General features: G+C 40.3%; 1 protein-coding gene across 1 annotated transcript in view; it reads right to left on the reverse strand.

Moving 5' to 3' along the window:
- Nucleotides 1–1835: 1835 nt before the first annotated feature.
- LOC104301319 (nipped-B-like protein) overlaps nt 1836–26055 on the reverse strand; it is a 254016-nt gene continuing 229796 nt past the window's right edge. The window contains exons 33-47 of the mRNA XM_054177739.1: nt 25654–25762; nt 24946–25082; nt 21313–21453; nt 20895–20988; nt 20632–20786; nt 19995–20085; nt 10183–10356; nt 9457–9647; nt 8580–8687; nt 7397–7597; nt 6185–6331; nt 4641–4936; nt 4158–4332; nt 3376–3561; nt 1836–2778 (exon numbers count right to left, since the gene is read on the reverse strand). Coding sequence (XP_054033714.1) covers nt 2410–2778; nt 3376–3561; nt 4158–4332; nt 4641–4936; nt 6185–6331; nt 7397–7597; nt 8580–8687; nt 9457–9647; nt 10183–10356; nt 19995–20085; nt 20632–20786; nt 20895–20988; nt 21313–21453; nt 24946–25082; nt 25654–25762 — 2574 coding nt within the window. The 3' untranslated portion in view covers nt 1836–2409. The remainder of the gene's footprint in view (nt 2779–3375; nt 3562–4157; nt 4333–4640; nt 4937–6184; nt 6332–7396; nt 7598–8579; nt 8688–9456; nt 9648–10182; nt 10357–19994; nt 20086–20631; nt 20787–20894; nt 20989–21312; nt 21454–24945; nt 25083–25653; nt 25763–26055) is intronic.

Consider the following 26055-nt stretch of genomic DNA (forward strand, 5'->3'; position numbering starts at 1 on the left):
TCTCTGGAAATTATCAGCTCAAGTTATATGAAGCTAACAGAAATATTTTTCTCAAAAATGAACTCTGCTTCCACCTTTCAGATTACTTGCTGTGACTCTTTCTGATAAGCAAAAAAACCCCAGATATTGCTCTAGGGAGTACAGAATGGGAAAATTCAAATCAACTAGTGAGAATCTTGTTCAATTTACTCAATAATCTAGAGTTAATTTTATAAGTCTGTATTATAGCAAATAGATTCCATCAAGAGCATGTATGCTTCAGTTTTCTATTATTTAATTATAATTTCTGATAATTTTATTTTAATAAATACCAAACAAATAGAAATAAAGAAAACTCTTTGCCATTGGGAAAGCTACATGACCAGGAAAAAATTTGCTTATGATCAAGAAAACATTTGTATTACCTATTAAAAACAAGATTCTGTAATATAAATAGCATCAGAAATGGCTAACAGACTAGTAATAATTTCCTTTTAGACTGCATCTGTATGAAATCCTTGGTTTTAATCATTTGGGAGTTTTCTTGTGAAATATTTTCAACTATTTCTGCTTGTAATGAGACATGCCATACATTCCCCTTCAAAGTATGAAATTCCAAGTATAAAAGGTAAGAAATAGGCCCTGGGAAATAGTATTTCATCTTTTGCTACAAAAATGTCCTGCTTTCAGAGTTGCAGGGGTGTCTTCTGCTTGATGTACTTCTCCCTACTTTAACAATACCTATCTTAGCACAAGATGGGTTTTTTTTGTACAGTGAAGTAAACATCATGAACAGTGAAAACAAAAAGGTAAGAAAATTTTTCTGTTTAGAAAAATTCCAGTGGTGATACAACAAAAAGGCATTTCCCATGGGAACAATTACTAACTAGATTCTGAGGAGGGATTGATTCAGTTTAATGTTTTTTTTCATGTACATGAGAATGTTTTGGAATAGTGTTACTATTACTTCCACTAAAAACCATAAATTAAATTTGTAAAAGAAAATACATAAGAGAAAGATTTACTTATTGAGGAACACTTGTTTTAGATAAATACATTTGAAAACACAGCAGGGTTTGATACTCCTCTAAAAAGTTTAGTTGCTTTATTTTTTTCTGTTTGCAAATCGGCTGCTTTTGTTACTATCTAGGAAGGCAAATTGCTTATGAAAGACTTCTGGCAATGTAGTAAAAACAAATGCTTCTAAAAGCTTTCAAAAGTATTTTTTTCAATTTACAAAATGTGAAAACATCTTTCAGTTAGTAAAAAAAATAGGCTAATATACAAACATTTAAAAAAAATTCATTTGTGAAGGAAGGTAGCATAATTACTCAAATTCATACCCATTCACTCCTTAGATACTGGTAACTGTCTCCTTTTGACACAAATCTCTGCATATTAACCCAGAGAAATGCATACATAACCAGTAAGTCCAAATAGAATACTCATTCAGCTTTCCCCAAATTTAAACTACCATAAATTATAATTTGGACAGCATTAGAAAGAAGCATACAAGGAATAAACTATAGTTTCTTTTTATATCAAAATGTACTTTTGAAAATGTGTTTGGCACAATGCTGAATCATATACTAAATATTGCAGGATACAATAAAACCCTGCAATTAACTTGTGTTTATATCTTTTAAGGGATAAAAAAAAAAGATACCAATTATTCAGAAGTCAGTCTATACAAAGTGTATAAACAATATTTTATGTCTTGTTTTGAAATCCACTGATATAGTAAATTTTACATAAATGCCTGCAAAATAATATAAATGGATTTAAACAAATCTTTACAATAAAAAAGTCAAATGGAAACAGACAAGTAACAAAGAAGTAAAAAAATTTATTGCAGTATTTGTTCCACCAGATTTGCTGGGGATCCCTTTTTTCATGTATTATTTCAGGGTGACCCAATACATCAAAATCTACATTTACAAAAACTTCTGCAGATAGGTCATAGATACTGCATGCTTTTCTTTCTTCAACAGAATAAATTATATATCCAGGATATTCTGCCACTTTACAGCCTGGAAAAACAATGTTTCCCTGGAAACTGGCCTAAGCTAAAGAAAGCCATCCATTGCTAGGTTAAAATCCAAGAACACTTTATTAAGAACATTAACAGACTAATTTTCAACATTCACTTGTTTATTTTTTTAAACAGAAAGGGTTTTTTCCCAAGATATAAACATATTTTTTTTAAACTATAATACAGTGGGAGTAAAAATGAACTGAGAAGTTTCTGCTGCACAACAGCGAAGGAAGCTCCCACATAAATGTTTACTAAACATTTCCTTCTTTTTTCCTGTGTCCCAGGTTCCATTCTTACTCTTCATTTAATGGATTTTTTTTTTTTTTTGTCAGAAAGTTGATATTTCAAGATTTTCTGTAATTTCAATTCCTGTAAATTTGACTGCATGTACAAATTCAGTAGCTGGAAGTTCCATCCTTGGCAGCATACAACGATCGTAAAGTCTGCACAACTTTATTAGTCAGCTTATTAGCACTCGTTAGAGCAATTTTTTTGTAAATAATGTCTGACTCTTTAATAGTGTCTACCCAAGGCACCAGTTTGCGGCCATCACGGCGCTTAGCCTCTGTCCAGGAGCCACTGTAGGAGCCTGCCATCCACTGAACACTGAAGCCATTGCTGGTTTTCTGTACTACTCTTGCAATTTGTGGTCGGTCTTTGTACTTTGGACAGCAAATAGCGATGACATCCATGACATCAACACTTTCATTCATCTGTGCTGCCAACTCCGTAGAGTCTGAATTTCGTTTTGATTTTCTCAATGACTAAAACATTGGGGGGGAAAAAAGACCAAGTGTTACACAAAAGAACTTTAGTGAAATTATTGCTTTTATTGCTTTTAATCCCTTGACGCCAGGAGTTGGGATTTCCCAGCAAACATTCCATTGCCGGCAATGAGACGCACCGTGACCGCCAGCGCCAAGGGGTTAACATAACCTTGTAAAACCACATACTCTTAATTTGTACCCGTGTCTTTATCTCTTATTGATATATAAAATTATATATACACACAAATCATAAAGCTACATAAAAACTTGGCAACAATAAAAAGGATAACACACAGTACATTCCAAAGGGAAATTAATAAATTTTTATAAGGGATAAATCTCATTTTCTAGTTGTTATTGGGGTTTTTTTGTTGTAGTTGTTTTTGTTGTTTGGTTTTTTTATTGTCTTTTCTGTTAAACTTTCTACAAAAGTTGTATAAACTGTTAAGTAGAGAATCTCTATCTACAAAATGCTTTTTCATGTGGATTACATTACTTGGTATACATTTAATATGATAGACTGACATTTATAAGCACATAAAAATAATTTTACGTAATACGCTGCGAAATACGTTGACTCCTCCTCCGCCTCACCCCTGAAGTGCCTCCTCCTCTATCCTCCCCATCACTTTCATCATCCTCTGTCTCAGCTGCATTGTTTTTAGGACTGCCTCCTCCAAGCAGTGAGGTAATTGCTTTGTTCCGAGCATTTGTGCTAGCTGACACCTCTCCATCTTCTTCCTCTTCATCAGGATCCAAATGTTCCATAAGGAGCTTGAACTATTAGAAAAAAGCCCAACAAAACAGATCAGCCCACATTCTAATTTTAAAAACAGACATCAAACACACTACATTAAAAAAACAACAAAAAAAGACCAACAAAAGATAAACAAGTTAAAACAAATGGGAGACAGCTTGTGTTTTGTTCTATGAACTTTTTATTTTCGTTTTCTAGTAGATATGTAAATGCTTTCTTCTTGTGTTTCCAAGAATGTAAGTTATCTCTAGTTAATATTTTAAAGAATTGGTGGAAGGGAAGGTAAAAACACTAGATCTAGTCTCTGCTCCTACAATGGAAATAGGGATAAAGTGAACAAATTATATGGTAGAGGTATACAAGATGGATAGCAGAAATTAAAAAATACTCTGTAAAGATGAACATCATTTAGTTGAAATTATTTTTAATTGTGTTTAAATTAGAAGACACTGAAAAATAATGCTGCTAAAATTCTGAAAGGAAATGGTGAGTTATCAGTATATCACATAAGATTATAAGAAACGTAACATTTTGAAATGTTAACACATCAGTATCAAACTTTCACGTTTATACTGCATTCAAAAGGATTTCAGATTTTTTGCAAAGCAACTTTACTTACATCTAAGTACTGTTTTACTATACTCCTCTTCACTTCTTCTGTGATCTTGGAATTAGCCATATCACTCCGCAGAAAATCCAGAGTTTGTTTTGGATGGAAATGAACTCCTGTCTTCCTGTTTATTGCTTTATCATAAACTTTTGCAGATTCAGATGGAGAATATTTCTGAATTTTACTGTTTAAAGAAAACAGAAGAGCTTTTAAGGAAAGTCCAAAGCATTTCCAATGAAAAGCTTTAAAAATCTTCAATATAAGTATTTATATTTTAATCATTCTGTATACAATAGACATCTTGATAAAAAATAAAATTGTTGCTGTTTCTAAGCCAAAGTTTTATTGGATTCCATCTATTATATTTATGCTTTTCTCTTATACAAATTTATTGCTTTAACAATTATTAACAATCCACTTCAGAACAGCAACTTCCAAACTTAACCCTTACTCACTAGGTAAAAAGATAGCCTATTATCTAAATATCCTTACCTATCAGAGAATCCACAGAGGTTCTTTAAATGCTGTTTCAGCATCAAAAGTAATAATATGCCTTGGGAGACATTTGCAAATTCAATTAAAGGAGCTGAATTTTCTGGTAAACATTTCATCACAGCATTTATATCATTTTCTTCTTCAGAATCTGAATCAGAGTCTACTCGTTTCCGTAACCTCCGAGGCTTAGAAGCTTCCTCCTCACTTTCGCTCTCACTACCACTTTTACTGTCACTCTCGGTCTCCTCATCTGATGAAGGCTTTCTTTCCTTTTTTTTGTCTTTTACCATAGACTGCAAGACAGAGAAGTTAATACACATTCTAAAATTAGCATAAGTAGTATCATGAATGTTTCTAAAAAATATATTTCCAAAATCATTACTGTCTTAAAATAGAAAGAATTCCCTGAATAATGTTATTACTTCATAAGTTAATATTCAAAGAATAAATTAATTTATGGCAAAAATACCTGAATATAATTTTTGCATGCTACATATATTTCCATATGTACTTTGGTACAGAGTAGTCCAAGGTTTTAACCTTTGTCTCTGTCAAAATTATATGATACTAATTACACTGTTGACCAGAGAAACCCTCAAGTCATCATATATAGTATTACTAACAACCAGTTCTACTTGCAAGCATGAAATTGTGAAGCTCTATATTATTACTTCACACAGTATGATTTGTCATAACACAGAACTCTAGATGTTCCAAGTAGGATCTCATCCTCTGTGTGCTGGTGCTATACACTGGTCCCTCATGTAAACAATGTACTGTCACTTTCTAGCAGATTAAAAATTTACTTTAGTAAGCTGAGAATTCAAAGCAGTGTAGTGTACAGGTATCAATTTTGACCTGTACTTACAAGTCAGATTGGACATTCTTGAAACAAGTTTGCTCCCTGACAATTTGGACCTTATACTCTTAAAGTTATCCAGTAAATGAAGACACTAAAGTCTTTAAGAAATGGAGGCCTTTTTCGTACAGGGTTAGGTATTGCCATAACAACAGATACTATACCGTTATTGAGGTACTTGTATGCTACCTTCAGAAAAGACATATTGTTCACTCTTTTCTTGCAATAAAAAATGCAGTCTCCTAGGTGACACACATGCAACTGCCATCAACTACTTGACAACAAAAGGAACATCAATCTGGATTTTATTATTAAAATTATACAATCACAACACACCAGTATTTCATGATGATTCTGGGTTCATGTACTTCCCAGATGCATGCAATTAATATTAATTAGAAATAATTCAGCAATATTAAGGAATTATATAGATTGAATATTAAGATCTCAACATTTGTCATTCTTAATGACATAAGCACCAATGTAAGGAAAGGTTTTAACTACTGTCTACCAGATATAGGCCAGAACAGAAAGGGTTGTTTGCTTTCTAATTACCAGTTACAAAGTAACACTACTGGTACATATCATAATAATGGTACTGTATTCACTGAAAAATTGACAAAATTATAGAGAAGTTTATGTTGACATAATAATAAATATACTAAAATATAAATGTGCATACCTCTTTAAATGACTGTAGTAGGTTGCTACCAGAAACTGATAGTGTAATGTCTATATGATGCATTATAAACAGTGGCTCTTCCTGTGTTTGATAAGGAAAACAGGCTAGATTGTCTGCTATGTACAAGAGCATATTCACCTCTGTTTTCTGGAAGTTAAAAAAAGGTGCATATAAATATATATACAAATATCGTAAATTTATCTTAACAGTCTTAGAGGAAAACATGATCACAAAATGTATTCTACATACTCACCAAACCCACTGTAAAGAACATATATGTTTATGTAAATTCAGTCATACCTACAGATATATTTCTGATCAACCCAAACTAAGTATAGAAAGGTACAGAACAATAGAAAAGTAACAGATGCATCCTGTTCTATAGGTAATTAGCTTATATTGCAAAGCAAAACAAAGTACCTTAGAGAAAAATAGTTATCAACAATTATGTCATAAAAAGACATTGTAAAAGGAGAATTTAAGCTTGTAATGATGCATTTTATTTTCTTTTTAATTGAAGGAAATGTGATCCTGAAGGAAAGGACTTGGGGGTGCTGGTGGATGAGAAGCAAAACATGAGCCACATGTGTGCACCTGCAGCCCAGAAAGCAAATCACGTCCTGGGCTGCATGAAGAGAAGCACAGCCAGCTTCTGATTCTCCCCCTCTACTCCGCTCTGGTGAGACCACACCTGGAGTACTGTGTCCAGTTCTGGAGCCCCTATTACAAGAAGGACCTGGACATGATAGAACGTGTCCAGAGAAGGGCCATTAGGAGGATCAGAGGGCTGGAGCTCCTATGAAGACAGACTGAGAGAGTTGGGGCTGTTCAGCCTGGAGAAGAGAAGGCTCTGAGGAGATCTTATTGTGGCCTTCCAGTATCTGAAGGGGGCTACAAGAAAGCTGGTGAGGAACTTTTTAGGGTGTCAGGTAATGATAGGACTAGGGGGAATGGAACAAAAAAAGAAATGGGTAGATTCAGATTGTATGTTAGGAGGAAATTCTTCATCATGAGGGTGGTGAGGCACTGGAACAGGTTGCCCAGGGAGGTGGTAAAAGTGTCATCCCTGAAGGTTTTTAAGGCCAGGCTGGATGTGGCTCTGAGCAACCTGATCTAGTGTGAGGTGGCCCTGCCCATGGCAGGGGGGTTGGAACTAGATGATCTTTGAGGTCCCTTCCAACCCTAACAATTCTATGATTCTATGATGCTTACTGCAGTATCATCAAAGAGGTTGAGTAAAGAAATTAGAAATGCTCGTCTGTGTTGACGGTTTCCTCTGATCATGGAGTATAGGTGTGAACACAATGCATTGGATGATTCATCGTGTCTAAAACCTCTTACAGGATCCTTTGGGCAGGTATTGATTGCCTGTTGTACCTGGTAAGACATCTTCATACCAGCCACTGCTTTCATCTGAAATGGAAAAGTAAAGTATTTATTTTTAATTAAGCCATTGCTTTCAAAAGAGTAAAACTGAAGGTGGAAAATCAAACAAATGCCTGTCAACAGAAACTGCTAGCTCACTATCTTTTATTTATATTTATTTTTATCTTATGCTCATCTGAAGTTTAACTTTCAAACATGTACTGAGGTGCACTTCCTTATGAGTTGGCAAACAGATTAAGAGAATTAGTGGCAGAGATCAAAATGTCTTCAAAATTGCTTCCACTGTAAATTCTGTTAGAAATATACAGCTAATCTGTTTACCCACTGTGGCTAGACATTCCATACATGAACAGAATATTTTACTAAATGTGTATGCTTGATATCACTTGTAGTGAAGCCTACATCTGAATCCATATTAGTACAATAGAACTGACAAACATAAAATGACGTTTTTGCATATATTCTGTAATTTCCAGCTGATTTTACTTACCTCAGGACTCCTGTTCTAGTTTCAGAACAAACAATCTCTAGCTAGGCTGCATATCCAACTCTCCTCATACCACCTTTGCTTCTGCTCCATGTAGTTGTCTCTTCATCTATACATTGCCTTAAAATCCAGTTACCTGCTAGCCTTCACCTACTGGATTAGTTATCTGTTTGGATGTCATGAATAGTACTCCAATGTCACTGGAATACAATCAGATTTGGAAAGTCCCACAATGCAGTACAATGTAGACTAGGGCCTTCTGAAATAAGAGTGTGGTAGGTTGAGAGAAGGCTTAGCTTAGTTTGTTCTTAAAGGCACAGCCTCAAACAATCACAAAGAGGAGGGTGCTGTACCTCAATTTCAGATCTTAAGCAAAAACTAATGTCACTATGCCACAATTTCACAAGTTCTCACTTAGCCTTCAGATTTTCCTTTCTTAATCTGCAGGTAAGGCATATTCAAGTGTTAAGTCACCAGAGAACATAACAGTGTTTTCTAAAACAATAAATTACAATTACTTACGTGAATAAACCCAGCATATTTTTTGTCTATTTCCACCAACTGCTGGTCAGCTTTGTTTCGCATAGAGGGCTCTGGATCTGTGCCCATAGCAATCAAGTATGGCACACACTTGAAAAACAAATGAAATTATTATTCAGTCATTGTACCTCCTCTTTCTCTCTTTCTTTGTTCTTCTATTATACTGTTCTTGTTATATTTTGACTACTGCAGAAACTAGAATAGGAAGCTCTATGCAACTAAGAGACTACTTTTTTGCAAGAAAATATTACAAAATACACAACAGACCAACATTATAAATGACAGAAGTTATGTGAGTTTTCAGACAGTATTTCCATTTCTCTCAAACGTTAATGTCAATTTATACTACAAAAAAAAATCATTAAAAAAAAAAGGCAACATCACCTCTGACTGAACCTGCACAATGGCTGTGATATAAATGAATAATTTTTAAAAAAGGATTAATGGAGATGATAAATGAAGTTCTGACATTGACTGGAATTCCATAGTGTTTGGAGGACATGAGGACTGGAGGAGAGGCAAGCTAACACAGTTTTCAGGATAAAGAATCAAAGAAAACTGCTTGTCATACATCTGAAATTTCTAAGTGTAACAGAAATGTGCTCCAGTGAACATTTGCAAGTACTCTTTAGGCATCAAGTACATCTTGATCCAAAGACAATAAAGTACAGCATTTAAAACTTCACTGGCTAAACCATATACATCAGATTTCAGAATATGTTTTCTGTAAAGGCTCCTTGCTACAATAAGAAATTACTATAACATAGTTGGAAGACAAAAACTATAAATGTATCTAGTAAGTGTAAAAATCTCTGAAAACCTGAACAGCAAAGCCCCGTATCATAAAAGCCTACCATACCTGAACAGGATGGATGAGACCCTGGTTTAATGTCAGTGCAATGACATTTAGAGCAAAGTGGCGTACACTGGACTGGGTATGAAAGAAAGCCTCAAGGACCTGTTTGAGATACAGTTGCATGATGGAACTACTCATCCCTGAGGAAATATCACCCATTTCTTTCAGGTCTTCCTGCTTTGCTACTTTTTTCCCTGTAAAAAGGACAAAAGCAATAGCACGCTCATCACAGTATAATCATTTACTTTGCCATTACTTGATGCATACTGATCTTTAAGCTTTACAATACATACACATTTCAGCTATCTTAGAATGGGTTCATGATCTCATGAGAAACACAGAACAGTGTGATGTCAAATATACTTCAGAAAACTAAAGCTACGACTTTCAAGTCTTGTTCCTTAATAAGTTTTAATTTAAAAAATTTCTTATTTTGTATCTGCAAATTAAGCTTAGAGAAGATTTTGATTAAAAGTGTTACTATCATTATTACAGCAATTATGCATTCTGGATTGCTTTCAGGATTTATGCAACTTGAAAGTAAATAACAAGCTACACTTCTCAATATACCTATGCACATAATGAATTTTCGAAAACTATTCTAAGATACATTGTGTACAATATTATCAATCAGATAACATCCTTAAGTGACTCAGTTCATGTATATAGCAATTATATATAAGAAAGTTAGGGTTTGCATGCCTTGATAGAATAGAACTCATCACTTACAGTCTCTGTCTGCCTGCTGCATACGTGTATCCTCCTCCTGCAAGTAGGTCTGGAGGTTTTTTAAAACCTGGATTTTTAAGTTTACTGAACAGTTCTTATCTGAAAGAATGCTGTTGTACAGAGTCTTCACTTCCTGTTCAAACATTAAACTTGGGTGTTGTATAAATGCAAATCCTAAGGGGGGAAGAAAAGAGGAAATATTCCACATTATTATCTAGAAATTGTATTTTTGCTTTTAAAGTCTTTCTTCAAAATAGAGGTATGAAATGTATCACCCCCCCCAACAGCATAGCTTTTTCTATTAGAAACAGTAGTGCTTTTTCATATGGACACCATTCTAAGCTTACAATGAGTTGTATTAGCAATGACTCTGATACATAAAGATGTCCTATCACCACAGGCCCTTATAAATAGCCCGTCTCCAGCTTTCCTATAGGCCCCCTGTATTCAAGAGAAGACCTTAATAGGTATATGAATAATGACAGTGAGAGGTATAAATTTTATTTTACTGTATTCGCTGAGGCAGTCCCAAGAGTACATCTATTGGAAGATGTATACTGTACAATTACTTTAGGCTGCAGCCTTACCCTTGACAAAGAACTGCTTATTCTTAGTCAGTCTTTATTTCATAAAACTCTGATCTAAATTAATGACAGTATCACAGAATGTTAGGAGCTGGAAGGGACCTTGAAAGCTCATCCAGTCCAACCTCCTTTCCAGGGCAGGATCACCTAGAGCAGATCACACAGGAACACATCCATGTGGGTTTTGAATATCTCCAGAGACTCTACAACCCCCCTGGGCAGCCTGTTCCTGTGTTCTGGTACCCTCATAGTGAAAAATTTTTTCCTCATGTTTCCATGGAACTTCCTATGCCTCAACTTCCACCCATTGCCCCTTGCCCTGTCGTTGGGCATCACCAAGCAGAGCCAGGCTCCATCCTCTTGGCACTCACCCGTTACATATTTATAAACATTAATGAGGTCACCCCTTAGTCTCCTCCTCTCCAAACTAAAGAGCCCCAGCTCCCTCAAGTCTCTCCTCGTAAGGAAGATGTTCCACTCCCTTAATCATCTTTATGTATATATCATTTTAGACCATGCATATATATTTAGAAACGCTGTTGACAAAATCTTACAGAGAATCATAAAAAAGCAGTAATAGGAACATAATTTTTCAATTTAAACAAAGTTTAACTACTTGATTCATTTTTTTCAAGACTGTGAGGAAAGCATATAAGAAGTGCATTTTTTCACGACCACAGAAAACTGAGACTAAGATAAAAGAATGAGTGGAACATGAAAGTAAATAAAATTATGCAAAAGTGCTGTAACAAAGGGAAGATTGAGTTGAGTTTTTTAAATTGGATCTGTGCACACACACAAGTGTAGGTAAAGGCTAAGTCTAAGGCAAGACCTCTGTGTTTAAGATCTCATTTCAGTCTCAAAACAGGAAGAGGAGAGAAAGCAGGGAAGACAGAGGGGAAAGAGGTGAAAGAAAAAAGATTGATGCTCCTCTTTGGAGTATGTAGTATAATTGTGCACTTTATACGGGTATATATTGATGTTTATAAATCACTTGACTGCCTTTGAGAAAGACCAACCCATTTCTTAAGGTTAATTTAAAAAACAAAATGCACTTGCATATATGTGCAACAAACTGTAACTCTTTCATTCCCTCATTCACTTACTAAATTGTCTAAACCCACCAGTATTCTCAGATAAATTCTTGATTTTCCATCATCTGTAAGTGGGAAAGAAATCTTATTTGACATAAGGATTTGTCATAGGAGATGGAAAAAGGTATCTCCTGTGTTCTTTTAAGGACTGACTTCGCATCTCAGGCTACCCTTGAACCAGTTCTCTACATACCTTTGTTTTCACACTGTTAAGAGTAAGGACTGAACTTGCCTGAAATAGACCTTGCCTGTTAGATAGAATAGAATAGAATAAACCACGTTGGAAGAGACCTTCAAGATCATTGTGTCCAACCTATCATCCAACACCACCTAATCAATTAACCATGCAACCAAGCATCCTGTCAAGCCTCGTCCTAAACACCCCCAGCGACGGCGACCCCACCACCTCCTCGGGCAGCCCATTCCAATGGGCAATCACTCTCTCTGTGTAAAACTTCCTCCTAATCTCCAGCCTAAATCTCCCCTGGCACACCCTGAGACTGTGTCCTCTTGTTCTGGTACTGGTTGCCTGGGAGAAGAGACCAACCTCGGCCTCACTACAACCTTCCTTCACGTAGTTGTAGAGAGCAATAAGGTCACCCCTGAGTCTCCTCTTCTCCAGGCTAAGCAACCCCAGCTCCCTCAGTCTCTCCTCATAGGACTTGTGCTCCAAGCCCCTCACCAACTTTGCTGCCCTTCTCTGGACATGCTCCAGCAAGTCAACATCCTTCCTAAACTGAGGGGCCCAGAACTGGACACAGTACTCAAGGTGCGGCCTAACCAGTGCAGTGTACAGGGTCAGAATGACCTCCCTGCTCCTGCTGGCCACACTGTTCCTGATGCAGGCCAGGATGCCATTGGCCCTCCTGGCTTCCTGGGCACACTGCAGGCTCATGTTCAACCAGCACCCCCAGGTCCCTCTCCACCTGGCTGCTCTCCAGCCACTCTGACCCCAGCCTGTAGCACTACATGGGGTTGTTGTGGCCAATGTGCAGAACCCGGCACTTGGATGTGTTCAATCTCATGCTGTTGGACTCTGTCCATCTGTCCAGCCTGTCGAGGTCCCTCTGCAGAGCCTCTCTACCCTCCAGCAGATCAACTCCTGCCCCCAGCTTGGTGTCGTCCTCAAATTTACTGATGATGGACTCGATGCCCTCATCCAGATCATCAATAAAGATGTTAAAGAGCATGGGGCCCAGCACTGATCCCTGGGGCACACCACTAGGGACTGGCTGCCAGCTGGATGTGGCACCATTCACCACCACTCTCTGGGCTCCGCCCTCCAGCCAGTTCCTAACCCAATGCAGTGTGCTCCCATCCAAGCCATTGGCTGACACCTTGGCCAGGAGTTTGCTGTGGGGGATGGTGTCAAAGGCCTTGCTGAGGTCCAGGTAGACTACATCCACAGCCTGCCCCACATCCACCAGGCGGGTCACCTGATCATAGAAGGAGATCAGGTCGGTCAGGCACGACCTACCCTTCCTAAATCCATGCTGGCTGGGCCTGATCCCTTGGCCATCCTCTAAGTGCTGTGCGACTGCACTCAGGATGACCTGTTCCATAATCTTGCCTGGCACTGAGGTCAGGCTGACAGGCCTGTAATTCCCTGGCTCATCCAACCGGCCCTTCTTGTGGATGGGCACCACTTTGGCCAGCTTCCAGTCCTCTGGGATGTCTCCAGTGAGCCAGGACTGCTGAAAAATGATGGAGAGCGGCATGGTCAGCACATCTGCCAGCTCTCTCAGCACCCTAGGATGGATCCCATCTGGTCTCATGGACTTGTGGGGATCCAAGCGGCTAAGCAGATCACCAACTACCCCATTCTGGAACAGAGGAAAACTATGCTGCTCCCTGACTCCTTCTGCCGGCTCTGCAGGCTGGCTGTCTGGAAGACATTCTGTCCTGCTCGAAAAAATTGAGGCAAAGAAGTTGTTAAGTAACTCTGCCTTCTCCTCATCCTTTGTTACAACGTTCCCCTCCGTGTCCACCGAGGAGTGGAGGTTGTCCTTGCCCTTCCTCTTGCTATTAAGGACTTTTTGTTGTCCTTCACAGCAGAGGCCAGTTTGAGCTGCAAATGTGCTTCTGCCTCCCTAATTTTCTTCCTACAAGACCTAGCAACATCCTTAAACTTTTCATGGGTTGCCTCCACTTTCTTCCAAAGGTGATACACCCTCTTTTTTTCCCTTAGTTCTTTTAGAAGCTCATTACCCATCCAGGCTGGCCGTCTGCCCCGGCGGCTCCTCTTCCGGCGCATTGGCACAGCCTGTTCCTGAGCCTTCATCAGTTCTTTCTTGAAGTAGGCCCAGCTCTCCTGGAGCCCTTTGTTTCTAAGGGCTGTTTCCCAAGGAACCTTCTGAGTTAGTTCGTAGCGTAGCCTGAAATCTGCCCTCTGGAAGTCCAGAGTGGAGGTCGTCTTGCTGCCCCTCTTAGCTTGCCCGAATACTGAAAATTCAATTATCTCATGGTCACTGGCCCCTAAACACCCTCCGACCACCACATCACCCACCAGCCCTTCCCTGTTGGTGAAGAGGAGGTCAAGCATAGCCTTACCCCTGGTAGGCTCTCGCAGCACCTGGGATAAGAAGCTGTCCTCCATACACTCTAAGAACCTCCTAGACTGCCTCCTCTCTGCTGTGTTGAGATCCCAGCAGATGTCAGGCAGGTTGAAGTCACCCATGAGAACAAGGCCAGGCGATCTTGAGACAGCCTTAAGCTGCCTATAGAATGCTTCATCAACTTCTTCCTCCTGGTTGGGTGGTCTATAACAGACTCCAACCAGGATGTCAGCTCTGTTGGCCTTCCCTCTAATTCTCACCCACAGGCACTCAACCTGATGATCCCTGATCTCCAGCTCAATGACATCTAGTGCCTCCCTGATGTACAAGGCCACCCCTCCACCCCTTCTTCCTTGCCTGTCTCTTCTGAAAAACCTGTAGCCGTCAATTGCAGCGCTCCAGTCATGTGAGTCGTCCCACCACGTCTCTGTGATGGCAACTACATCATAACTTTCCTGCTGCAGCAAGGCTTCCAGCTCCTCTTGTTTGTTACCCATGCTTCGTGCATTAGTGTACATGCACTTCAGCCGGGCTGCCAGTTTCACCTCTGGCTCAAGCTTATCACCCCCGGACTCCTGCCTGGGGGGACTGGTTTCAGCCCCTTCCCCCTTCAAATCTAGTTTAAAGCCCTATCTATGAGACCTGCCAATTGCCTTCCTAGAATCTTTTTCCCTTTGAGGGATAGGCCATTTTCATACACTCTGATCTTCCCCCTCCTCTGGGACAGATGTGCTCCATCTGTTGCCAGCTGACCTGGTGCAGTAGAAAGTCTTTCAAGATCGAAAAACCCGAAATTCTTTTCACTACACCAGCCTCTAAGCCACTTGTTGACTATGGCTGCTGACCTGTTCCTTATGGTATTCCCTCCTGCAACTAAGGGTATAGATGAAAAAATTATTTGTTCACCTGACCCCTCAGCGAGATCCCCCAGGGCCTTAAAATCATTCTTGATAGCCCTGGGAGTTCTGGTTGCAACATCATCATTCCCTAACTGCATAACTAGTAAGGGGTAGTAGTCAGAGGGCTGCACCAAACTGGGCATCCTTCTGGTAACATCCTTAACCTTAGCTCCTGGGAGGCAACAAACTTCCCTGTGAGTAGGGTCTGGCTGACATATGGGGCCTTATGTTCCCCTCAGGAGGGAATCACCAATGACAATTACCCTCCTCTTTTTTTTAAGGGAGCAAGTCCTGATGCCAGGGGAAGGCTGTTTAACCTTAGGCTGATTTGCCTTAGGCTGTTTTGCGTCAGGGAAAACCCCAGATGGTGTGTCCTCCATCAGAATCACCTCACCCTCGACCTCCAATGCCCTGTACTTGTTTTCCAAGGGCAGTGGGGAAGGTGATGGGAGGCAAGGAGGTTTAACCTTGCGTCTTTTGAGAGGAACTTGTGACCATTCCCATCTGCTTTTTGGATAACCAGGCTCTGCCTGGGGGGCCTGCAGAGCCTGGTTACTCAGGTTTGTCACCCTTCTACAATCTCTTACATCTCTAAGTCTAGCAACCTTGTCCTTCAGTCTGGCCACCAGGTTAAGCAGATAGTCTATCTGCTCACATGTTATGCAGGAGATGTCCCCACTATCCTGCATCTCAAGCACCAGGCTCCAGCACTGTCTGCAGCCAGATGCCTGGACACCTACCTCTTGCTTATGACACTTACCTACCTGCTTATATTCCCCCTCAGTCTGAGTCGAGACTGATTTTTTAAAGGAGTTATTGCAGCGAGTTACCACCATGGCCAGCCCTGCCTGCAGGACCTACTGCACAAAGGTTTAGAAAAAGTGCGGCAGTGCACGGGTCTGAGCAAGAGGACAGGCTGAAATGGACCGGCTGCGCAGTCCTGCCGGCTTTTCAAGCACCGTGGCAAATGCAGGGAGCCTGAGCAATCCCGAGCACGTGGAGAATCCGCAGGAGGCAGTCTTAGTCTCGTGCCGAGAATCGCACGGGTCCCGCAGGCTGAAAAGGGAGCAGTTAGTGGCTTTTCCGGGGGTCCTGGCCATGGTGTGTTTACAGGTGTTAGATAAATTTAACAGGTGTTAGATAAATTTAATAACAAACTTTCTCTGGAAGAGAGGCATAACCATAATCCTTAATCTTATGGTTAAAACTAATCCTTTGACAACAGTGATATCCTAAACAAAGGCTAAAATTGTTGAGTGTCCTTACTGAAAAGACACACTAACAATTACCAATAGGAAAGCTCACACTCTTCACACGACGCCTTCATTGCATATAAATGTTAATTTAGGTTGTTAAGTCATTTTCATCTTATTGCTGCACACAAGTGTTACAGTATCACAGTATCACAGTATCACAGTAACTAAGGTTGGAAGAGACCCCAAGGATCATCAAGTCCAACCTGTTCCAACAGACCTCACAACTAGACCATGGCACCAAGTGACACATCCAATCTCCCCTTGAACACCTCCAGGGACAGCGACTCCACCACCTCCCTGGGCAGCCCATTCCAATGACGAATGACTCGCTCAGTAAAGAACTTTCTCCTCACCTCGAGTCTAAACCTCCCCTGGTGCAGCTTGAGACTGTGTCCCCTTGTTTTGGTGCTGGTTGCCTGGGAGAAGAGACCAACCCCCTCCAGTCTACAACCACCTTTCAGGTAGTTGTAGAGGGCAATGAGGTCACCTCTGATCCTTCTCTTCTCCAGGCTAAACAATCCCAGCTCCCTCAGCCTCTCCTCATAGGGCTTGTGCTCAAGGCCTCTCACCAGCCTTGTTGCCCTTCTCTGGACACGTTCAAGTGTCTCGATGTCCTTCCTAAACTGAGGGGCCCAGAACTGGACACAGTACTCAAGGTGTGGCCTAACCAATGCAGAGTACAGGGGCACAATGACCTCCCTGCTCCTGCTGGCCACACTATTCCTAATACAGGCCAGGATGCCATTGGCCTTCTTGGCCACCTGGGCACACTGCTGTCTCATGTTTAGGCGGGTGTCAATCATCACCCCCAGGTCCCTCTCTGTTTGGCAACTCTCCAGTCACTCTGACCCCAGCCTGTAGCTCTGCATGGGGTTGCCGTGGCCAAAGTGCAGCACCCGGCACTTGGACTTGTTAAATGCCATTCTATTGGACTCTGCCCATCTGTCCAGTCGGTTAAGGCCCCTCTGCAGAGCCTTTCCACCCTCTAACTGACTAACATCTGTTCCCAACTTGGTGTCATCTGCAAACTTGCTGATGACTGACTCAACCCCCTCATCCAGATCATCAATGAAGATGTTAAAGAGGATGGGGCCCAGCACTGGTCCCTGGGGGACGCCACTGGTGACTGGCCGCCAGCCGGATGTGGCACCATTCACCACCACTCTCTGGGCTCGGCCCTCCAGCCAGTTCCTAACCCAGCACAGAGTGTTGCGGTCCAAACCACGAGCTGACAGCTTAGCCAGCAGTTTACTGTGGGGGACGGTGTCAAAGGCCTTGCTGAAGTCCAGATAGACTACATCCACAGGCCTCCCCACATCCACCAGACGGGTCACCTGATCATAGAAGGAGATCAGGTTGGAGAGGCAGGACCTGGCCTTCCTAAATCCATGTTGGCTGGAATCCATGTTGGCTGGAATTTGACAGCTGGGCTCAATTATCAGTCTGTAAGGTAGAACGTGGCACTGCCTACCACATCTCTGTACATCCAGCACAGAATCACAGAATCACCAAGGTTGGAAGAGACCTCAAAGATCATCGAGCCCAACCTGTCACCACAGACCTCATGACTAGACCATGGCACCAAGTGCCATGTCCAATCTCCTCTTGAACACCTCCAGGGATGGTGACTCCACCACCTCCCTGGGCAGCCCATTCCAATGGCGAATGACTCTCTCAGTGAGGAACTTCCTCCTCACCTTGAGCCTAAACTTCCCCTGGTGCAGCTTGAGACTGTGTCCTCTTGTTCTGGTGCTGGTTGCTAGAGAGAAGAGACCAACTCCCTCCTGGCTACAACCACCCTTCAGGTAGTTGTAGACAGCAATAAGGTCTCCCGTGAGCCTCCTCTTCTCCAGGCTAAACAATCCCAGCTCCCTCAGCCTCTCCTCGTAGGGCTTGTGCTCAAGGCTTCTCACCAGCCTTGTTGCCCTTCTCTGGACATGTTCGAGTGTCTCAATGTCCTTCTTAAACTGAAGGGCCCAGAACTGGACACAGTACTCAAGGTGTGGCCTAACCAGTGCAGTTACCTTCAAAATGGAATCAGTACTTAAATGAGATTAATATATCACTGAAAACAGTTGTCTGAGTTTTAATTAAAATAAAGACTAATGAGCTTACAGGCAGAGGAAAAATAAAAATCTGAAGAATGCCTAGTGGTAGCCACCTCTGTTTTCTTTTCTTACCCCAAACTGATCGGACTGTAACTTAGAGACATTTTTGACAAATGCAACATTCTCAGCATCCATGAGTACAGCAATCATGTCTATGGTTAGGAAGATAGCCCCTATCCCATGTGCAACATTGTGTAGAGGACAATTAAATTAGAACAGGCTACAGTAAGTGCTGTGCATCTTGACACAATGCCTAGAAAAACCTCCAGCTAGTCCAGAACACTGTAGCATTGCATCTGCAACAGTGGCAACTCTAAAACCATTAATCCTGCTCAGTTGTCTGAAATAGTTTCCTTAGAGAATATCAAATCAAGATTCAGTTTCAGTCCTTATCCTCACAGTCCTCCCTAGCCTGAACTGAAGCAGGACATTTAAAAAGTCACCTAAAAAGCAGCATAAGGAGGCAAATTAATGTCTACAGTTAAATCATACAATGCAAGCTCACATGCATGGGAGAACTTTCTTCAGAATAAGCCATAACTATGAACTGAACTCTTCCAGAAACCAAGGCCTATCTGTCCAAACAAGATCCTTTCACATGTATTGTTTTGGCCCTTGAGCAGAGGATGAACATGATACAAACCACTCAGTGTCAGTTCATGTACTACTGTAAGTCACTGAGATACCATACTAATGCCTTCAGATACAGAAATGATTTAAATTTTAAATATTGTCAAAATCCCCAAACAAATTGTAATGTTTAGACTACAACATCATCTCAATATCTCATTAAATCTTCCAGAGCATCCCCCATCTGGTACAAACTGCCAGAGTTCCCTTGACTCCCTTACACTTAAAAGTCTCAAAGTTTTTCTAGCATTTTTTCTTGTTATTCTTTAATCATACTTTGGTGGACTGCAAAAGAATATTTGGAGTTATGCTTTCATGTGGGGAAAAATAATATTTCCATTAATTTGGAAACCTGATGCTTTTAAAGACTTGGTCACACATAAAAAGGTATTCACTGTCAAAAGTATCTGCTCTACTGAAGAAGTATGCAACTTCAGAGTATTCCTTTGACTACATTTCTATAGCCTGTTCCCAGATAAAACATTGTAATGGTTTAGTGCAAGGGCTAACCTTCCTGCTCCTCCAACAAAAAAGTGAGCAGCAGATTCAACTCACTCCATGACAAACATGCAGTGAACTATGATTTTAAATAAACACCCCTGTCACTACACAAATAAATTAATTTGTGCTGAAATGCATGGATTTTTTACTATAGTAGAATAATAAAAACTATTAATATTTCTTACCAAGGCCAATAATGGCTTTTGTCTGTACTTCTTCATCTGAATGCTTTGTAAAATACATCAGCAGTTCAAGTACTTTATCCTTAATGTTAACCTGAGGAAATAAAAACAAAAATAATAGCTATTTGAAAATGAAATAGTTATTTTTAATCTCTAGTAAAATGCATAAAAACCAAAAAGGAGAAACACAGTCATACTGTATGGCCTTTATTGTATACATTTAGAAAAAATTACATAGAATAATAGAATCATTTAAGTTGGAAAAGATTTTTAAGATCACCAAGTCAAACCATTCTTTAACATTACCAAGTCTGGTGCTAAACCATGTCCCTCAGTATCACATATCTGCATCTTTTAAACACCTCCAGGGATGGGGATTCGACCACCTCCCCGGGGAGTCTATTTCAGTGGTTTTTCTAATATCCATTCTAAACCTCTCCTGGTGCAACTTTAGGCCATTTCCTCTTGTCCCATTTCTTGTTTCTTGGGAGAAGAGCTCAACCTCCACTTCACTACAACTTACTTTCAGGGAGCTGTAGAGTGAGAAGATATTTTTTGAGGGACAATGAACATTGCTTTCAAATTGATGTGGAACATTAAACAAACGTAAGTCATGGAACTCAAATATAAGTTATTTTACCTTACTGTTGCCCTTAAAATCCTCCTGATCAAAATCAAAATGCCGACACAATGCTCCAACAGTGAAAAGTGATCTAAGGAGTGCTGGTTTATTGGCAGTAAGTATTGTACTGTTGGAGTCTTCTTGATGTTGACTTTTTAATTTTGAGAGTGCACCTACAGCAAAATAAAAGTTGATCACAGTATTAAGTCATGGTGTATCCCTACGGCAGGACTTATAGCCAAAACTGAAGAGTGACAATTGCATGTTGTGATTTAACTTACCATAGTATCTGTTAAAACAGGCCCACACAAATTTATAGTTCTGGGTGACTTTGTTCACAACAGCCCCAAGACAGCTCACACAATGCTGAACAACCTAGGATCAAGAAAGAACAAATGAGTTATATATTTAGAAGTTAAAGCTGAGATTTTTGTGAGTTTTTGCAGGAAAAAGCTATGTATAACTAAAACTAAGGATCTAACAGATGTAATGCCCATCTCCTAGACTTCTATGAAAACTTGCCCAATCTTAAAATTGTTAAAATACAGCAACAATATGTACAAACACTGATAAAACAAGAACAGATTTTTTTTTTTGGCTCAAAAGTTATCTTCATAATTAAGATAGACTTCCTTTAACTCAAAACCTGTATTACAATGTGGAAGGGAATCCACTGAATAGCAGCAAATAAAAGCTTACTGTCATGCCATATTTGATGATGAGTTTCATGAGGTCTTCCTCAATAGTGGCAAGAAATGTCTCACTTGGGTGCTCCATTAGTGGCACTACAAGTTCTAGGATTTTTGCAACATTGCAGATCACCATGAAATCATTCTGGGTCTGAAACAACAGTATTTATAGTATTTAACATTTCTGGCTGTGTTACCTATAAGTTAAATATTATTAATATGTATTACGCAGTATTATGCATTAATAATACACAATAATATTAATACAATAAAATTATATACCAATACATATTGATATATTACAGATACATAATAGTATAATACAATTATATATCTTATGTAAGATATTTGATAAAGATTTAAAAGACCATTTATATAGTTTACATCTGCTTTTAAAATACATATTATTTTGAAAGCAAGTTTTTGTTTTCTACAGAACTTCTGGAGGGAAACAAAAAACAATTGAAAAAAAATCTGATGAATGATAACTTCACTTCATCAAGTCTGTGACAGACCTGAAAACTTTTTTGGAATCCTATAACAAATCTAGGAACCCTTCCTGAATGTATACACACTAGAGAGCATACACCACCTCTGAACAGGTATTGGTAACAAATGAAGTTTTACTATGGCTGAATGTGTTTTAAACAAAATAGATAATAATGCACACAAATACAGAAATTGCAATTAGAATTATTATTAGTTTGCATTATCATGGCTGTATATGAGAGTAAGGACTCTATGGAAAACATATATTAAATATACAACCTGCTAGAAATTGTCTTTTTGACAAATCAAGCTCACTAATCACACAGAATAATTTCCAATTGTTACTATCAGGCTCTTTAAATATTCAAGTTGACTGGTAATTCTATAATTTGACTCAACCTGTATAAGTTCAAAATTTCTGGCGCACACTAAAGAGATGTAGAAGCAAGTTATAATAAGATAATCCTTTCCTATAGTGTTTGACCAGGAGGAGCTTTAAAAGTCTGTTGTAGATGTGCCAAGAAAATGCCCCAGGCCTAAACCTGTAGAATGCTAGACTATGTCTACAAGCTAAGTTTTGTTGTTGTTGTTGTTATTATAAGTAGTAGTATTAGTATTAATATTAGCATTTGTATTTGTATTTGTATTCTTCAAACCTGCCCTGCCCTGGGCATCTGACCTAATATAATGGATTGCTGCCACCCACCCAGCCAAGCCATGGCTGCATGATCCTGCCCCTGCTTCTTCTGCAAGATCAGGGGTCTATCACAACCTTCACTGAGCCAATTGTGCTAATCAAAATGGCAGAAACCAAAGCAGTGTTTCAGAGGAAGGGGTTCATTATAGCTCTCTGCCATTTTTTTCTTACAGGGGAATTGTGCTGGGTTGAGGCAGCCCCCTCCCCCCCCCACGGGCAGGAATAAAACAGACAAACGGATTGCAAAAGTGATGAAAGTTTAAATAGAAAGTGGTGAATGTTACAGAAAACCCAAAGCGCAGTGACAAAGGAAGATCCCAAAGCAAACCCAGAGGCATCCCATTCCCACCTGAGGGTACACCCGAGACCCTCAGGGCTCCTTCTTCCCCCTCCCTCTGCTGGGCTAGTCTCAGCTGGCCAGGTCTGAGACTGCCCATCCCCCTGTGGCCTTGGGCCTAGTCAGGCCCAAAGCCAGCAGACATCTCCCCCAGTTACCGGCTGGCGGAGGAGGAAGAAAAGAGAAAGTGCCAGACCCCGCACTGGATCTTATAGTGGTGCAAAGAATTATGGTAGGAAATACACACAATTTCCTGTGTCCATCCCTCTGGGCTGGACTTCTGGACACAGGAAGTGAACGCATCAGGGGGCACCCAGCTCAAACTGTAACAGGAATACAAAAACAGCAGAGGTAGGGAAGGAAGAGATGTGCTGAAGAGGACAGTGCAGGACGTTTTCCTTCTGTAATATTTAATATATGTTAAATCATTATTTTATGGAACTGTACTTTTAGTTTTATGATTTGTGTGTTAAATTGGTGGTGCAGGTTTCGGTTTCATTTGGCTGTAAAACATGAATGTAGAGGGTGAGAAATGGCATCTTGGAAGCTATAGAGATCATTACAAGGATCTATATATCTTCAGAAGATATGATATTAATGAATCACAGAATCACCAAGGTTGGAAGAGACCTCAAAGATCATCAAGTCCAACCTGTCACCACAGACCTCATGACTAGACTATGGCACCAAGTGCCATGTCCAATCCCCTTTGAACACCTCCAGGGATGGTGACACCACCACCTCCCTGAGCAGCCCATTACAATGGTGAACGACTCTCACAGTTGTAATACATAGAATACATAGAATAAACCAGGTTGGAAGAGACCTTCAAGATCATCGCGTCCAACCCATCAACCAATCCAACACCACCCAAACAACTAACCCACGGCATCAAGCACCCCATCAAGTCTCCTCCTGAAAACCTCCAGTGATGGCGACTCCACCACCTCCCCAGGCAGCCCATTCCAATGTGCAATCACTCTTTCTGTATAGAACTTTTTCCTAACATCTAGCCTGAACCTCCCCTGGCGCAGCCTGAGACTGTGTCCTCTTGTTCTGGTACTGGCCACCTGGGACCAGTTAAGAACTTTCTCCTCACTTCGAGCCTAAACTTCCCCTGGTGCAGCTTGAGACTGTGTCCTCTTGTTCTGGTGCTGGTTGCTAGAGAGAAGAGACCAACTCCCTCCTGGCTACAACCACCCTTCAGGTAGTTGTAGACAGCAATAAGGTCTCCCCTGAGCCTTCTCTTCTCCAGGCTAAACAATCCCGGCTCCCTCAGCCTCTCCTCATAGAGCTTGTGCTCAAGGCTTCTCACCAGCCTCCTTGCCCTTCTCTAGACACATTCAAGTGTCTCGATGTCCTTCTTAAACTGAGGGGCCCAGAACAGGACACAGTACTCAAGGTGTGGCCTAACCAGTGCAGAGTACAGGGGCACAATGACTTCCCTGCTCCTGCTGGCCACACTATTCTTGATGCAGGCCAGGATGCCATTGGCCTTCTTGGCCACCTGGGCACACTGCTGTCTCATGTTCAGGCGGCTGTGAATCATCACCCCCAGGTCCCTCTCTTTTTGGGAGCTCTCCAGCCACTCCGACCCCAGCCTGTAGCTCTGCATGGGGTTGCTGTGGCCAAAGTGCAGCACCCGGCACTTGGACTTGTTGAATGCCATCCTGTTGGACTCCACCCATCTGTCCAGTTGGTCGAGGTCCCTCTGCAGAGACCTTCTGCCCTCTAACAGATCAACATCTGCTCCCAACTTGGTGTTATCTGCAAATTTGCTGATGACTGACTCAATCCCCTCATCCAGATCATCAATGAAGATGTTAAAGAGGATGGGGCCCAGCACTGATCCCTGGGGGATGCCACTGGTGACTGGCCGCCAGCCGGATGTGGCACTGTTCTCCACCACTCTCTGGGCTCGGCCCTCCAGCCAGTTCCTAACCCAGAACAGAGTGTTGCTGTCCAAGCCACGAGCTGACAGCTTAGACAGCAGTTTGCTGTGGGGCAAAGGCCTTGCTATATTCAGTTTCATCAAGCATACAAGACAGTAATTAATTTCCATGCTTAAATATCTGGGGAACAGAAAAAATAAGACTGCTTTTCTAATTTTATCTACTTACACTACATTTAGTGGTCAAGTATGGCTGCATGGTCATGGCGTGTTTAACCATTAGCTGGGGCCTGATTTTGCTGAATAAGAACAAAGTGGTTATGCAAGCAACCAAGCGACCAGAATTCACACCTTTGTTGTCAGAATCTGCAAAAAAATTAGAAAATACACAAAGTAATGTTTCAGCAATGAAAAACATATGGCCAAACCATCATATTAATCTCTCTTTCATAATATATCTTTCAAGATCAGTATAGAATATTCTTATTAGATTAGAGATGAGTACATAATGTGTTGACATTTGTATGTGATCACAAAATATATGATATAGAAGCAAAGATGCTTCAAAGTTATCACTAGTTTTTAAATGACTTACTGTACATAGAACACTGACCCAGTCAATGATACCTATTTACAAGTGTAAAACAATATTAATGCAAATAAAGCTTGCCATGTTTGTTTTGTTTTCAGTGATCTAGAAGTTTAAAGATTTTATTTTAAAAGTAGTTCTGTTATTGAGGTTAGCTAGAGAAAATTAGGGATGCTTTATTATTATACAGTGCTCAAAAGTTCATAACAAACTTACATATAATAATTCATTACTATCCATTTCATCATTTGAATTGTGTATATAACTTTTTGTGATAGTAAATTGAACCAACGCTGTTACAGTATCATATAAAATTCAAAGGAGCTACTGGGTTGTAAACAATATTACCTGATAAGGATTCCTCATATTTAAGAATGTGCTCAACCAAATTGTCAACAAGTTGAGTACAGGCTTTCTTCACAGGTTTATATGAGGCATCCTCTTCTGACTTCAACAGCTATAGCAGATGAAAGAAAAAATTTACTATTGGGTGTGCATTCATTTATATTGGATACATGCTGGTTTTGTAATAATTACTACAGATGCACAAGGATTTTAAACTACAGTCTTCTCCACAAAAGATATATGGTAAAAGGAATTTAAAAATCAAACTAAAATGCAAGAGAAGAAAAATTAGCTGTGAAAAAAGGACCAAAAAGTTATACTGATTTTTGCATTGGGATGAAACCTAACTGTGCTTATTTAAATCATGCAGAAAACAATAATGCAGTAATACTTGACAGCAGTAAC

The sequence above is a fragment of the Dryobates pubescens genome, chromosome W (assembly GCF_014839835.1).
Source record: "Dryobates pubescens isolate bDryPub1 chromosome W, bDryPub1.pri, whole genome shotgun sequence".
NCBI classification, from domain to species: domain Eukaryota; kingdom Metazoa; phylum Chordata; class Aves; order Piciformes; family Picidae; genus Dryobates; species Dryobates pubescens.